This window comes from Heterocephalus glaber, unplaced genomic scaffold (assembly GCF_053883595.1).
Source record: "Heterocephalus glaber isolate CG9 unplaced genomic scaffold, H.glaber_assembly_v1.0 deba00001497, whole genome shotgun sequence".
Lineage (NCBI taxonomy): Eukaryota > Metazoa > Chordata > Mammalia > Rodentia > Bathyergidae > Heterocephalus > Heterocephalus glaber.
Window position 1 is genome coordinate 69,748,259 of NW_028258320.1, and position 16,090 is coordinate 69,764,348.

The 16,090-nt window shown below is 43.0% G+C and overlaps 1 protein-coding gene across 17 annotated transcripts in view; it reads left to right on the forward strand.

The window, feature by feature from the left end:
* Ablim1 (actin binding LIM protein 1) overlaps positions 1-16,090 on the forward strand; it is a 295,966-nt gene that overhangs the window by 251,250 nt on the left and 28,626 nt on the right. For all 17 annotated transcript variants that reach the window (XM_087185683.1, XM_087185686.1, XM_087185680.1 and 14 more), the window contains 4 exons: positions 8,972-9,049; positions 9,726-9,881; positions 12,730-12,765; positions 14,663-14,792. In XM_087185683.1, coding sequence (XP_087041809.1) covers positions 8,972-9,049; positions 9,726-9,881; positions 12,730-12,765; positions 14,663-14,792 — 400 coding nt within the window. The remainder of the gene's footprint in view (positions 1-8,971; positions 9,050-9,725; positions 9,882-12,729; positions 12,766-14,662; positions 14,793-16,090) is intronic.

A 16,090-nucleotide genomic window follows, 5' to 3' on the forward strand; every position in this document is an offset into this window, starting at 1 on the left:
GAAGTTGCTGTTTTAGTTGTTTTTTTTCTTTCTAATAATGAACTCTTAATTAGTGTCATATTTTGTTTCCCAATTGATGTGTTTTCATGACTTGAAGAAAATTATCATCATCAAGTGTGAAACTGTTTTCCTTTGCTTCAGACCCTTAAGAGATTTGGGGGAGAGAGAAATCTGTTTTGAATAGCCTTTCTTTCTGTCCTGTTGTTCAGAGGGGACATCTGATTCCCGTTATCTAGCCATAAATATCAATGAAGTCAACGTTAGCTCCACCACAGAAAGTTGTCAACAGCTTGGGAGCTGGCAGAGAGAGGTGCTGTTTGTGGAGACCTCCTTTTCCCACTGGTGACGAGGGATGGGGGAAGCTCACCAATACTCCGAAGCAATGCAGGCCTCAAGTTTTGATCTCTTAAGTACTTTGACCTACACAGCAGCTCTTTTTCACGACATAAAATTAAGCACTTTTAGTTATTAGGGAATTCACTCACTTCCTTTTCAGGGACGGTCAGTATACTGTGCCCCAGAAAAAAGTCCCGATTTTGTTGGAAATGAAAATTAAATTTATGGAAGGCAAGTTAGTTTATAATTTATGTTCAGAAAATATTCCTTTTTATCCTCTGAATTGCAGGTAGGAGAAAAAAGATGAAAATAGAGTTAGCGTACAGAAACACATTCTAGTTTTACTTCCTTGGGAAGAGATTTTTGTGAATGGCAGTAATTTTTATCTCTAGGTAAAAGTCAGTACTGAACATTTTTAACTCATTGGAGGCAATGCTCATGGTATTCCCCAAAACAGGTTTGTAACAATCTGGATGGGTCACTTGTCTTTGTTGTAAAAAGGAATTTCTTGGTTATACCTTGAAGGTTAAAGCATGAATTGACTCACAAACTAGGCATGAGATTTTTTTCTTCTTTTGAAACTAACATTCAGATAATATAACATATGCTCTTGCAAATCTGTAACATCCCGAAGGAATGCCATGTGTATGTATTTTTTAAAGGAGCTGCTTGACTCACTGAGAGAGAAATTAGGGAAACAATTCCCTTTACAATAGCATCCAAAAAAATGAAATGTCTAGGAATCAATCTAACAAAGGAAGCAAAAAAACCTCTACACTGAAAACTACAGCACCCTGAAAAAGGAGATCGAGGAAGATGTAAGAAAATGGAAAGATATCCCTTGTTCCTGGGTAGGAAGAATCAATATAGTGAAAATGGCCATACTTCCAAAACTGCTATATAGATTTAATGCAATGCTGATTGAAATTCCAACAGTATACTTCACAGAGCTAGAGAAAACAATCCAAAAATTCATTTGGAACCAGAAGAGACCTAGAATAGCAAAAGCAATTCTGGGCAACAGAGACATGGCTAGGGGTATCACAATACCCAACTTGAAGCTATACTACAAAGCTACTGTGATAAAAACAGCATGGTACTGGCAAAGGAACAGACCCGAAGATCAGTGGAATAGATTAGAAGATGCAGAAACAACTCCAGACATACTCAGCCACCTCATCATTGACAAAGGAGCCAACCACCCTCACTGGAGGAAAGATAGCCTATTTACTAAATGGTGTTGGAAAAACTGGATTTCAACCTGCCAGAGATTAAAACTAGACCCATATCTATCTCCATGCACTAAACTAAGATCTAAGTGGATTAAAGATCTAAATATTAAGACAGAAGTAAACTTGCTGGAAAACAAGTTAGGTAGAACTCTTGAAGATATTGGCATAGGAAAAGACTTTATGAACAAAACCTCAGTAGCACGGGAACTAGCACAAAGAATCAATAACTGGAATTTCCTCTTATTAAAAAGCTCCACTACAAGAGAAACCACCAACAGAGCTAACAGACAACCTACAATGTGGGAAAAAAATTTTTAGCAGCTGTACCTCAGACAAAGGGCTACCGACCAGAATATATAAAGAACTTAAAAAAATCAGACACCCCACCCCCCGCCAATTCAAAGACCTGATTCAAAAATGGGCATCTGAAATGAACAGACATTTCTCAGACAAAGAAGTAAAAGCAGCAAGTAAACATATGAAAAAATGTTGAAGATCACTGTTCATTTGAGAGATGCAGATGAAAACAACACTGAGATTCCACCTCACCCCAGAAAGAATGGCTGCTATCAAGAAATCAACCAATAACAAATGCTGGCAGGGGTGTGCAGAGAAAGGAACCCTTCTCCATTGTTGTTGGGAGTGCAGACTGGTGCAACCACTGTGGAAATCAGTATGGAGATACCTCAAAGAGCTAGGGCTGGAGGTCCCATCTGACCCAGCTATTCCACTGCTGGGGATCTTCCCAAAAGAATTAAAAGAATCATACCACAGTGATATATGTGCACCCATGTTTATTGCGGCACAGTTTGCAATAGCTAAAGCTTGGAAACAGCCCAAGTGCCCATCAACTGGAGACTGGATAAAGAAGATGTGGTTTTTTATAAAATGGAGTACTGCTGAGCCATAAAGAACGAGAAACTAGAGTCATTTATAGCTAAGTGGATGCATATTGAGGCCATACTCTTAAGTGAAATAAATAAGACACACGTGTAAATACCGAATAGTTTCTCTGGTGTGAGAAACTGAGAGTGTAAATAAGGATTAAAAGGATTAATAACTAATAATTGATACTTTGAAAGAGGAAAAGGTCCAAAGGTGTAGAGGTGGTGGGAGGAGATGGGGAAAGGAAAGAATGGAAAGGAAAAATTATGAGAAAAGAGAGAAAAAAATGGAAACAAAGTCTATGTAAATAGGGAAGGGTGGAGGGGTGAAGGGCGCACAGGGAATGGGGAAAAAGTAAGAACCAAGATACATCACTTACAGGTACAAGCACCCAATGATAAATGTAAACGTATTGTATACCTACAGTGTACCAATAAAAGAATTTAAGGGAAAAAAAGCTGTTTAGAGACCTGTGTCCAGAGCAAGGAAGTAGTTGTGGGTTTTATTAATGTCAGTACTATTCATACTGCTTTCCTTGTAGTTTTCACTTTTGGGGGGGTTTTGTCCTCCCGGGGTGACTTCACAGCTTGGCAGGCAGTCAGCGGTAGAGTAGTAAGGTATGTACTGAGCAGGCCACCGGGCCTCCAGAGAAGGCACGTGTGTGCAGAGCCCCTCTTGCTTCCTTTCCAAACACAAATTCTTTTTTCCAAGACATTATTTCATCCTTTTCTTACATTTGATGTGTGCAGTTTTTCAAATACTGCTTATTCTGCAGCTGTTAGCACCACCTCGTCTGGTGAACATCAGCAGAAACTCAGGGTAGGTACTGTCAACAGCAGCAGCACTGGGCATAAGATGCTGGCTGCCTCACATGGGTAGTTATCCTCTAGGTGCTCCTAAGATGGATCCCATCTGGTGCCCATTGCCTGTAGCTGCTTTCATCTTCTTAGAGCATGGCTTTGGATGAATGCAAATTAGATGAACGTAGTTGTCACATCCCTGCTCGTGCTGGGGATTGGGTGGGGGGGTGGGGCACAGAGAGCTTTCCAGGGCTCCCTGAAGTGGCCCACCTGCACTGTGGCCTGTAATTGAAAGTTAATGGAAACATCTTTCTCCCCTTACTCATAGGCAGAGCTCTGGTAAGTGTTTTGAATGATCAGTATTGGAAAAGTGATCCGAACTGGGGTTGGAAACATCAAAAGATCTCCTTCAATTAATCCTTTTGTGACTGCCTTCCAAATAATAGGGCAAATTGACAAGTTCAAAGTTTGGGGAGAAGAATCAACTGAAAGATAGTTAAGATAGCTTTTAAAGGATTTCCGAAGAAAACTGTATGCATGTGGTACTAGGAGTTGAACCCAAGGCTTCATGCATGCGGGGCAAGCACTCTGCCACGGAGCTGCATCCCCAGTCCTTTGTTATTTTGATACAAAATCTCACTGAGTTGCCCAGGGTGGCCTTGAACTTGCGATCCTCCTGCTTACCCTCCTGAGTAGCTGGGATTACAGGTATGTGCCAATGCTTCCAGTCTTTTTTCGTTTTTAGGAAATAAAAAGTTCATTAAAATCAAAAGGGAATATGGGAAGGTGTGCTGAGGAAATAAATGTAGAGAAAATGAACCCCTTCATGAGAGGCTGAGTGAGGACCACTCATCCAACCAGAAAGTTCCTAGTGAAGAGTCCTTGTTTTCCTGATACCAAAATAAAGATCAAACCATTTGCATAATCTTATTGGCAAAATACTTGGAGAAATCCCAGCTATGTGTAATCCATTATTTATCTACTTTGTACTCTTCTTCCTACCCCCGGTTTACCTTTTTTGTTGTTGTTATTGTTGCCAAAGATAACTTCAAAGAAATAACTAAATTTTCCCAGTTGTGCTTTCAAGTTGGTTTTCTACAAGAAAAAGGTGCTTACAGGAAAGCAAATTGTATCTGCTTTTAACAGCTTATCGTAGCTGTTAAGCTCTGCTGTTCGCTAATTCCTGTAGAACAGAGTGGACTAATGTTAGTAATATTTGAAGGCATCTTTGTATATATTTTATATCTATAATATAGACAAGAGTGATTCTATCTTAACTCTTGTTGAAAGTTTCGGAAACAGAGATCTCTGGCCTGTTGAGTCATTGAATTCAGTTCGTAATTACTAGGTGGCCATCTTGGACATCCGAATGGGTTGAAATGGTAATTTAGGTTGAAAAAGTACAATTCGACATGGAAATGTGGACTGTCTGTGGTTGTATTGCAGCCAGGAAGGTGACACTGGAGTTAGATGCCGATGAAGAAACAGTCAGTGGAATTTGGCAGGGAGGCAGGCAGCATGGGACTGATTTCCCACTTTGAAGTTGAGATGAATTTCACTTTGCTTGGATTTGTGCTCCTGTGTCAGAGGACAGCTCTGTGGCCCTTGAAGATATCCTAGCAAGTCATGTGTCCGCTGGTGGGAGAAACCACAGCAGGAAGAATAAAAGGGGTTCTTTTATTAATAATGAAGATGTTAATTAAAAATTCAACATTTCCAATTGAATGTAAAATTGTAAATCTTCAGGATTAAAACTCCAAAGATAATTATTCAATTTTAAATAGTAATTTTACTCCTTTTATAAGAGAGAGACCTCTCATCTCCACCAGTTGACCAAATATACTTCAAAAGCCATTAAGGACTATGGCAAAAAGCAGGCAATTTGTGCATGTTATTTAAGCCTCGAGCACAGTTCAAGAGGCAGCAGATCCCGAACTGTCCTGACAGATGAAACAGGCCTGTGCAAAGTCACTGCCACCCAGAAGTGGAGGGGCATTAATTATTAAAGTTAAGACACGGCAGGAAGTCACTAGTAGCAAAAGGATTCAGTCACCTCTCAGAGTTCTCAAGGAGGGGAAGGGTATTCGTCAAGTCCTGCCAGACTCTGCTGCCCGAGACTGTGATAAATTACTTAACGTATCTGAATCTTGGTAGGAAGGAGCCCAAACATGATAGCTGTAGAGAACTATAGATGGCCACATCTGTGTATCACACATTTGAAAAGAATATTCTATCACGAGGAGCAGAACACAAGCAATGCTGCTGTCTGTTATTTGAAAATAACTAGCTGAGAAATGGTCTTATGTCAGATGTCTGAAAAATACTATTTGCCTTGTGCCTGTCAAAGTACTTAGAGCTTTATATGTGTTATGTCATCTCACCAAATACCAAATAACAGCAGTTGTTGGTGATACCTTCTGCCCTGCTTTATAATGGAGAGTCAAAGCTCAAGAAAGTTCAAAGAAAAACTCACCGTGGCATCATGCAACTAGTGGAATGTGGATTTGAATCGGGTTATTTGACTCCAAAGCCAGCCTTTAACTCCCCTGTTCCATATTACACTATGCATGATTGTTTTTTATCCTATTATTTTAATGCAGACAGGAAGTCACAAGAAGGCCACTGTTAGGAATTAGACAAGCAGGAATGTAGCTCAGCTCATCAGTAAGAAGCCTATGGAAGTAAGGTTCTACAGGAAGTTAGATGGTCAGAATGAAGCAAAAATAAACTAGGGTAAGTGGTCAGTTTCCTTTCAGAAAGAAAGAAAGAGTAATTTCCAGTAGGGTGGCACACCTGGCATTCCAGCTCCTCTGGAGGCCGAGGCCCAACAGCCACTCTTAAGAATGTTGGCAGATTTGGTGACCAGCTGACTTTGAAAACTGTCCCACTATAAAAATCTGAAGTATTTATTTTGGAAACAGAGAACTCAGGAGCAGGTGTATACAAGTTGGGGGAGTTTTAGATCTGAAAACCTTTCAATAATAGAACTTGGCAAATTGAAATTATTAAATAACCCCGAAAACCCTTAGCCCAGCGATGTTCATAGTGCAAGTAAACAAGATGAAAGGCTCAGAGAAACCTATAAAACTCACAGGGTAAGGGGTCAAGGTGGAAGGAGGGCGAAGGTGAACCAAAACTCACTAGTTCAGCCGCAGCACCTTTCTTTTTTTTTCCCTGAATGAGAATGTAAGGGGCCGCCCTCGGCCCACGCTCAGGTTGGTCTCAGCTGGCTTCTTACTGGCATGAACCACACCTTCAGAGCCTCCCAGGTGCTTCATTCCTGGAAATGTAGAAAGTGCCCCTCACCCACACCTGGCAGAAGCAGGGATGAGTAATGTGGGAGGCCCCAAGCTCCAGCATGCCCTTTGGCTCTTTGCACCATGTCCCAAATGCTGGCTAATGAGGACAGGCCCTTGTCACAGCAGCCCCGGTGCCCTCCTACAGCACACCCTCCCTTACCCCACCTGCCCCCATGAGCTAAAGCAGTGTCGTGTAGCTCTGGCGCAATAAAAATATTTTCAGTGAGCACACATTCCTTTCAGCTACTGATCTCAGTGGGTTTCTGTTGCATTCACACTCTTTGCCCCGTAGCTGTGGTGTTGGGAAACAAATGAATGCACTTACCTTACAACATAGACGCAGGTGGAATGCAGGGGCAAAGTGCATAGCCCTGGACCCCAGGTGTCTGGGTTCAAATCCTGACTCACCCCATTTCTTCGTGGGTAGCCAGCAGCACTTGCACTTCTAACTCGTCTGTAAAATGGGCTAATTCCTATGCCATTGAGCAGGGTCATTGAGCAGATGAAATGCAAGCAAGCCTGGGACATGGCCAGCATAGCCCTGCCACATAGTGGACAGTAAACTATAGCTGCTATTGATGTCCTTGGTTTGATGCTGGAGAGGTTTCATTTTGATATCACGTTTGGCAAATGTTAGATCCTGGCCAGTTGGAACTTTATGCCTAGCTGTATTTAACAATTATCCCACAGACATGGATGGATATTGGTTCCACTTTCACAGAGTGGCATCTCTGAGGAGGGTTGTATTTTTATTAGGAAGAATAGGAGATGTAGAAATGTCTTTTGATTAGTGTTTTGTGAATCCTGTCTTTTCTGGCATATTCAGAATTTCTCATATTGAGATTTGCCTGTTACTGGAAAATATTAATTCCAGTGACAATTGGAGGAAGATATCCCAGGGAGGAGGCCCCCCAAACAGTGAGCCAGGCAGAGCAACACCTGAGCATGTGTGATTTCTCCTACCGCCACCCACCCAGGTATCCCTGAGATGCCAGGCACATTGGCCAGCATGGTCAGTCGCAGTCCTCCAGTGAGTGCTTGCTCTGAAAGTGAGTCTAACCACTGCCTGCTGTAAACTGGCCAGATGTGTGTGTTCACTGTTTCAGGAGTGGGATACTCAGTGATGCAACACCTGTGTCTCCAGGAGTTCTCCTGGCCCAGTGACACCCACATTCAAGGTGTCATGTCTTGGGAGAAACTGTACTGATGAGAAAAAGTTCCTATTCCTGGTGTAAATTGTCCTCTTCAGGGAATAGCTGCACAGACATGAGGTCTTCCAAAACTAGGCCTTGGGTTTTCTCTGTAGAGCTTTCCAGAATATGCCAGGCAGAGGTGGGAGGCAGGTGATCCTAGTTTGTACATTTCCCTTCCATCTCACTTGTGAAACCAGCACTCACTCTCATGGATTTCCAAGTATGTATTATTGTAAAATTCAGTTGTTTCCATCTTCCCCTGGGCAACTTTCCCTCAGTGACTCTGGGTGTTAAGCTCACAACGTAAGTCAAACGCCTAGAAACCAAGTATCTGTGTACAGATAGATTCTAGCTTCTTCACTCTGTGTTTATGCCTCCTGTGCGCCCGTGGAGAGCATGGATATGTGTGGGAGTGAGAAACCCTCTGTGGGAGCAGAGATCACAACCAGAGTTTATGAAGGGGATAGACACGTTGCGAGGAAGCCAGTAAATACCGTACTCGTGAAGGAAAGAAAAGATTGACGCTAAGAGAAACCAAGAGAACTGAGTGGAGTGAAGATCAGGGGGACTCTCTGAGAAGGTGATGTTTAAGCCATTATTGAAGAAGGCAAAATAATCAAGAGGGGAGGTTGGGTTAAGAGCATCTGAGGAGGAGCGAGGCCAGGAAGTGAACCCCGAGGCAGGGCTGTGCACCTTGTTCTATAAACTGCGACCAGTGACGGGGCACAAGGGAGGAAGAGAAAGCAGGGACGTGATTCCCAGGCCTGGGGTTTGTTATTCTAGTCCTAGTGGATGCTGAAGCCGAAAGTGGGATATTGACAATACAAGTTGTTCCTAAAAGATCTCTCCTCAAAGGTCCACTGGGTGCCAGGAGGATCTGAAGAAGGTGGGGACTGGAGAGAGGAAGCCACAGGGAGCCACTGCATTGCTGGGAGGAGAGAGAGGGTGACAGGAAGTGGGACTGGGCTGCAGACTTGGGGAGTGGATAGCATGGACAGGGCATGCTCCAGCAGACGGACAGGGCAGGCGGGGGACCGAGGGAGCCTCAAATGCACTTTCAAAGCCAGTCCCCACCTACTTTCCCTGGGCTTCCCCACTGGGCTGTGTGTTCACACAGGTCAGATCTCTCCTTTTCACCCAGCTGATTTTAGTAAAGCTCAGGGCCAGGGCACTCTTGATTCTGAAGGCTTTGTCTGGACTCTGAGAAGTCACTGTTTGTTTTACAGCCTACCAGGACCTCCTCTGATAGTATTTATTCTAGACCTGGATCCAGCATCCCTGGCTCACCAGGCCACACCATCTATGTGAGTATCTACTTCTGGAAGGGAAGGTAGGTGTGAGAACTGGAATAGCCACTCTGATAATCTAAAACAGAAGCTAATTCAAAATGATTTCTAATTGTTATGGAATCTGGTTTTCATTTTTGAGTATCAGTTGTCTCAATCATGTATTTTTTCAGGTAATTCAGTTTATAGATGATCATCTCATCAAAAGATAACCTCAAAATACAGTAGTATGAAGCAGGGCTTACATTACTGTACCTAATTACACTAGAGACCTGGGGATTCACTATACATTTATAAGGCTACTACTGAGTGTTCTTAAATTCTGACATAAAGGTATTTGAATACTTAATTTATTAAATATGATGCGGTTCTTGTTTTTAGCCATCTGGGAGGATTTTTTTTGACCATCTGTTTGAGATTTTTTTTCCTTCATTATAATTTAAGAAAGTATCCTTAAGGTTTACACATTTCTCTAGTTAATGAACTCTACACATACTTTTCCTTAAGCTTTTGATAATTTAAAAAAAATAATGGATATGTGATATAAATTGGCAGTTTTATGAAGAGTATAAGCATAATGTTTTGGTTTGTTTTAAAGGTCTTCACACTTTAAACAAGACGTTAAAAGCACTGACATAGTTTCTCGAAGAAATAAAGCTACAGAGTAACTTTTCTCTCTGTTCAACTTTACCAGGCAAAAGTAGACAATGAAATTCTGGATTACAAGGATTTAGCAGCCATTCCCAAGGTCAAGGCAATCTATGACATTGAACGTCCAGATCTTATTACCTATGAACCTTTCTACACTTCAGGCTACGATGACAAACAGGAGAGGCAGAGCCTTGGAGAGGTTGGTAATACATTTCTAGTGGTTGTGAGGTGTGGAACAGCCACTTTCTTTTTAGTCCTGGGTATAAGAACTACCATTTAGAGTTTAAACCAGTCTTTCGATTGTCTACTACTTGGAGATTTCTATAGCAGGTTCTTTGAAATATTCAAAATCCTATCACATGCTTGCAGCCATAGGGAGATTTTTAAAAGGTGGGAGGGTCGACTCACTGCACACAAAACAGCAGTGAAGGCTCAGTCAGGTTGTGGGATGACTGAGCCAGGTGCTGGGGTGAATGCTGATGTTGACAGGGGAGGGTAAGGGGGAGAGGCTTCTGGGGTCTTGGTCTTGACGTAAGTTGGAAGTAGATTCATGGGGATCATGGGGAGAAAGAACATACCCCCTAAATATTGGTAGCTGCGGTCTTTAGCAGTTCACTGGAGTTAGAGTGTTCAAGAAAAGAAAAAGTAGAGACAACTGGCTAATACAGCCCGGTATGGGAGCCAGGGTTACAGAATAAACGACCTGGCTTAACGCAGGGCTCACCATACTTGTAAATACACAGCAGGTGGCAGCTACTGTGGTTGTTACTGTCTCTTGCGGCTTCTTAGTGCCCCACCAGCAGACCCCTCCCACTGCTGGACAAGAGCTCCTCTGGCCCTGGGCTCCCCTCCCTGGCCCATCCCAAGTTGGGGATTCCCCACTGTTAACTCCTACTCAGGTCTCTTGGGCTCTGGTCTGTTTCTTCTGTCTATTGGGCCCACTCTCATTTCTTCTTCTTTTACTTTTTTACTCTTGTGATGCTGAGGCTTGACCCCAGAGCCTCGAGCCGACTAAGTACATGCTCTACTACATACCCCAGCCCCCTCTTTCATTTTTAAATTAGAATCATCTCTAGACTGATTCAGATCCGTTCTGAGAGGTGTTACCCAAGTAGTGGATTCTACTCAGTCATTCAGCTGAGGTTAAACCCAAATGTCACTGTGTTCTCAGGCTTAAATGAGATAAAGAACAGGCGTGGAAATGTGGTGAATCTGTTCATTCATTATTAGCTATATACATATATTATCCATTGACTTATGATTATCTTTATTTATATTTCTATAGTATTCCTTTTATTTATTTATTTTTAAATCTGGGTTTTGTTCAGGAGCATAGCTCTGGGAAGTGAGATCCATTTTTGTGTGGTGCCACCTAGTGATAGCTCAGCTATACTGCCTCTGCAGCAGCTCTCAAATGCAGGCTGATTGGTCTTAGCTGATCCGTGAGCCCTGGTCAGCAGAGCTTCCGAAACAGAGTACTTAGGGGCTGGTTTACTAATGTGCAAGTCATATAGCCAAGGCGGAGCTGAGTTTATTTATGATGTTACAGACTCGTGTTTGTGTGTGCTTTCCAATGGCTCCATTTAAGGTAGTAAAACATCACTCAAGAGTTTGGGCTTTGAATTGAAATTTTCAGCATTGATAAACCAGACTGATATTTACCAACCATATGACTCTGGGGAAATTATATACATCAGTCTCATCTGTGAACTCAAGGTAGAGAGCAATAATACTACCGCCAAAGGTTTTATAGGGCTCTGTGAGATCTTCAGAGAACAGTACTTGACACATGTTAACAAAATGCTCAGAAATGCTGGCCACTCTCATAATCAGCACTGTTACAGGCTACCCACTTGGGACCCCTCTGGCCCTCAGGAGCTTTCCTATCAATAAATATCTTCCTACTTTAAAAAAACATTATTACAGTCATAATCTGAAACGGTGACCTTTGGTTTTCTTGATGCGTAATCAGTGTATCTTTGGAGCAGAAATCAGACATATTAGTGAACTCAATCTGCAACATGTAGATCTTGCATCAAAGTAAACACTATAAACTATCCTACTACTGTATTTATTCCGTTAGGTAGTGATCCCTCTTTTGTAGAATCCATGTATTGCCATTTTAGAGACACAGGAGGAGTAAACTTAAAGTTCTGGGTTGCCATCCAAGCCATCAGAAGGCTTGAGTGGGCTGGACCCAGAAGGGGCAGAGCAGGGGCAGAGCTGGCTCCTGGCCTCAGCGGGGCCCCCTCGTGGGCAGAGACACCCTAGAGACAGGCCATTGCAGTGCCACGTGGGAAACAGTAAATTCTATAGGGAGCCAGTGCCATGATGAAAAATGAAGCAAAGTAAGAAGAAAGCCTGCTGGAGTAGGGTTGCTCCTTTAGATAGGAGAGTCACAGAAAGCACTATGTGAAGGCGAGTTTGAGCGGAGACCTCACTGAAGATGGGGCAGGAGCCCTGAAGGTGTCTAAATGAAGTGGTGGGCTGCAGAGGAGACAGCAAGTGCAAAGGCCCTGAGGTGACATAGGGCTTGGCCTGTGTGCCTGGAAAGATGGAGGTGGCGAGGTGTGTGAAGGTGAGGCAGCCATGATGGGCTACTAGGTGTGCACCATGACGGCTGGCATGTAGACTGTTCCAGGGAGAGCTGTGCTTACAGTTTAGCAGCCATGTTTACAAGATCCCATGTCTTTGTAGATGCTGAAACTCATAGCAGTGAACCCAGCATAGTCTGATTATCTCGGGGAAAGCGGTTCCAGTTTATCTGGCCCGGTCCCTAAGGCATCCATATATTTATTAAATTAACATTGTTAATATTATTCACTAAAGCTGTGGTTCTCAGGCAGAAGTGTGCACCAGAACCTCCAGGAACTGCGGGGCATTAGCGTCAGCCCGCTACACACGGCATCTTGGGACAAGGACAGGGACCAGCAGGGAAGCTGCCACGTATGTGTAGGGTGCTTCCGGCTGATTCAGGGATCAGCTCTAATGAACCCGAGTGAAGCGTTAGCAAACCTTGTGACTTTGAATTCTCTTTTTCATTCCAGTCTCCAAGGACTTTGTCTCCTACTCCGTCAGCGGAAGTGAGTACCATCTTGGCCGCTTGAATTAGTGGAATCGGGGAGTTGCTTGGGCCTTGCCTAGATTGGAGTTTTTGCAAAAGAACATAGCACACCACGGAGCAGAAAAACTGTGAGGTTACAGTGGACATAGGGATCCCTTTTGTGAGGCAGGACCCTAGGACAGCAGCAAATTTCTTCCTGTAGAAGTGGTCTCCCAGTGGTCTCAGCCTGTGCTTCTGAAGTGCTGGGGAAGTGTTTGCGAGGACTGAAGCCACTGTCTGCATGGGGCTCTGCTTATCTGAAGTGGTCAACAGTGGTCCTAGTGGAATCTCTAAGCGGAACTTTTTTTTCAGTACTGGAGATTGAACCCAGATGTTCACATTGAGCTACATCCCTGGCTTTTTTTTTTTTTAATTTTGAGACAAAATCTCACTGAGTAACTAAATCTCAGCTGAGCTCAAACGTGTGATCCTCCTGTCTCAGACTGCCAGGAATGTAGTTGTGCCCCACCTATATTTACTCCGGATGGTGTAAAATATGCCTGACCTTAAGCCAAACAGCTCTCTGGGTACTCTATTATGAAACTAGACTAATCTGGGGTCTCTGTGTAATTTGAAATATTTTCATGGTTTATGGCTAAGTGCCATAAATAGTTAATTTCTATTACTACACTAAGACTTTGCAGCTGAAGTTGGGAACATTTAGATTCTCTTATTGTCCAGATTCGAGAGTGAGGCACATCCTTTGGGGACTTACTGTTTTGTCATCACATGATTTATTCTGAAGCCAATTTAAGGATAAAGCTAAAGTTCCCTAACTCCTTGTTTTCAGATTTCACAAAGCTATGATTAATGAGATTTTAATTTAGTTGTTCTTTGTGCAATCTTTCACAATCTTTTATTGCACTAGTAGAAACTTTGTAAGACAACAGATTCCTAAAATATAAAATATTCTTTGTGTTCTTCAGATTTTGATGGTTTTATATTGCTGGTTTTTTGTAATTATTACCTAATACATCCTTTTCTGGGTTGGGCATAAGCGATATACTAGTGCTACCATTAAATTTCACTGAATTATGATGTGTCATGATTTCTTAATTATTCTCCAGTTTGTTGAATGAAGTACCAGTTTTTGCCCTTATGACTAGTGGTATTATAAAAAAAACTTGGAATAAATTATTCTCCTTAAAGATCATTTTAAATTATTTTCTTGGCCTGTGTTTCCCAAGGCGAGAAGTAGAATTGCTGGCCATAAATCAGCCACCAACTCGTTCTCCGGGAGCATCTAAGGACAGTGTCACCAGATCAGTGTCCTAGGTGCCGCGGGTTGGTGGTCAGAGTAGTGGGCAAGAGCAGCATCAGGGTGCCAGTTGTGGAGCGAGCCCCGCCTGTCCCAGCCAGTGGCCTAACATGGGTCTCTGACCAGCGTGGAGCCTGTTTCTCCATCAGTGAGGAAGGGAGGCGATGCGAGGAGACCTGCCCCTCCTTGCTGCTGTCGAATCTGCTGTAGGTGGACAGTGCTCTGTGAAGCTGAAAAGCACAATATAGATGTGTTCATTGGGATTATTACCTCTTTTCCCACAGCTCTCCAGGGATTAGAACTTACTATTTTACATCTTAACATTTTAGGGCCAGAGCTTTAGCTCAGTGGTTCTGCCACCTGCCTCGCAAGCGCAAGGTCCCGAGTTTGATCCCCGGTACCAAAAAAAAAAAAAAAAAATTCATTACAAGGACTGCAAACCCAAAATACATTAGCCACCGAATGCTGATGAGTGTGTGTATTTATAAAATAGTCCCCCAGTAAAAACAAACAGGTAGACAGGACAGGTTCTTAGCAGTGTTTGTGGACTAGGTCTCCTTGGGAAGTGCTACAGGTCTGATGTGTTTTGTGCTCACAGCTTCTCATACCTTATTCCCAGGGCTACCAGGATGTTCGGGATCGGGTGATCCACCGGTCCACCAGCCAGGGCTCCATCAACTCCCCTGTCTACAGCCGTCACAGCTACACTCCTACCACGTCACACTCGCCCCAGCATTTCCACAGACCTGGTAAGAGGCACTCTCCCGGGATCCACTCCGCATAAGAAGCTTTCTCTGTGCGACTCCCCCCAACCATTGGTAGCCTATTGATAAATCTGACCGCTAGATATTTCTACACCTCTCCTGGAACAAAATGAAAACTGGTATCCATTTGTATTTTGTATTGTATCTTTTCTTGAAATATCGGTCCCATTGTGGCTACTTTCATTTTGATTTATTAAATTGTATTTAAAAAGTGAGGTACTGGAAGCAAAGGAGATTTTTTTTTTTCCTTAAAGACCATCCCATCACTTTGAGACTGAAAATGATTTCCAAAAGAAAAAAGTTTATGTCCTTTTTAGGCAGATCAGTATCATCGAAAATCCAATGTTAGCCATTTGTTAACCAGTTCATAACGCCCATATCCAGATGCATACATGTGTTACTAACCATGCTCAGTTAGGGACTTCTAGAAGGAGGACTCTAGAAGGGTTGTACTGGGTAACTTTGGAGATAACTTCCAACCCCAGGATTCTGGACTCAGGCTTGGAAAACAAAAACCTCAGGGAGGTGCTCTGTGGAGAATGTGACACTGTAGGAGACCTTTATCTGCAGAGAATTTCGCTCCTGTGACCCTTAGTGGGGTCACAAGTGTGTGGCAGATGAATGGAGAACCCAGCACAGATCCAGAATTTCTCCAGAAATAGTCATAGGGGAGATTTTGGCCTCTACACAAACTTGGTAATGATATACATCCCTGAAGGCTTCATTTTGAGCTCCTTGCTTCTGGCCTGTTTGATGAGAACAGATTCATTCGGTGCTAACTTTTCAATAAAATGTACAAGAAATAAAACAGAAGCAAATTAACAATGTAAAAAAAAAGGCTACAATGCTGTCCTTAAAGATAAGGATTTAACAGAAAAGATTGAAAATAATGTACCCTTGGGTAATGTATCGATTTCTCCAGGTGTACATTGTATATATGTTAATTAGTATCTATTGGATTATATCAAATGAAAGTTTTCAGGATATCTCCTTCTTTTTAATGCACAGCTATGCCTATTTGATTCATTCCCTGGACGTGGGTCTCAATTTAGGCCATCATCTGCCTGGGTGATGGAAATGCTTTATGCAGCCACTGCATGTATGTCCACCTGCCGTGATCACTGAGACCCCAGCACCAAGAGCGGCAGGGCCTGCAGGGTCTCTCTCCCTGAGAGCCCTGAACACAAGAGGGGTGGCTGGCCGGCCGGCCACACTGGTTCTCCTAAAAGCTCCTGTCCTTAGCAGTAAGAAGCTTTCATCCTTCCCAATCATGCTTCTGTTGC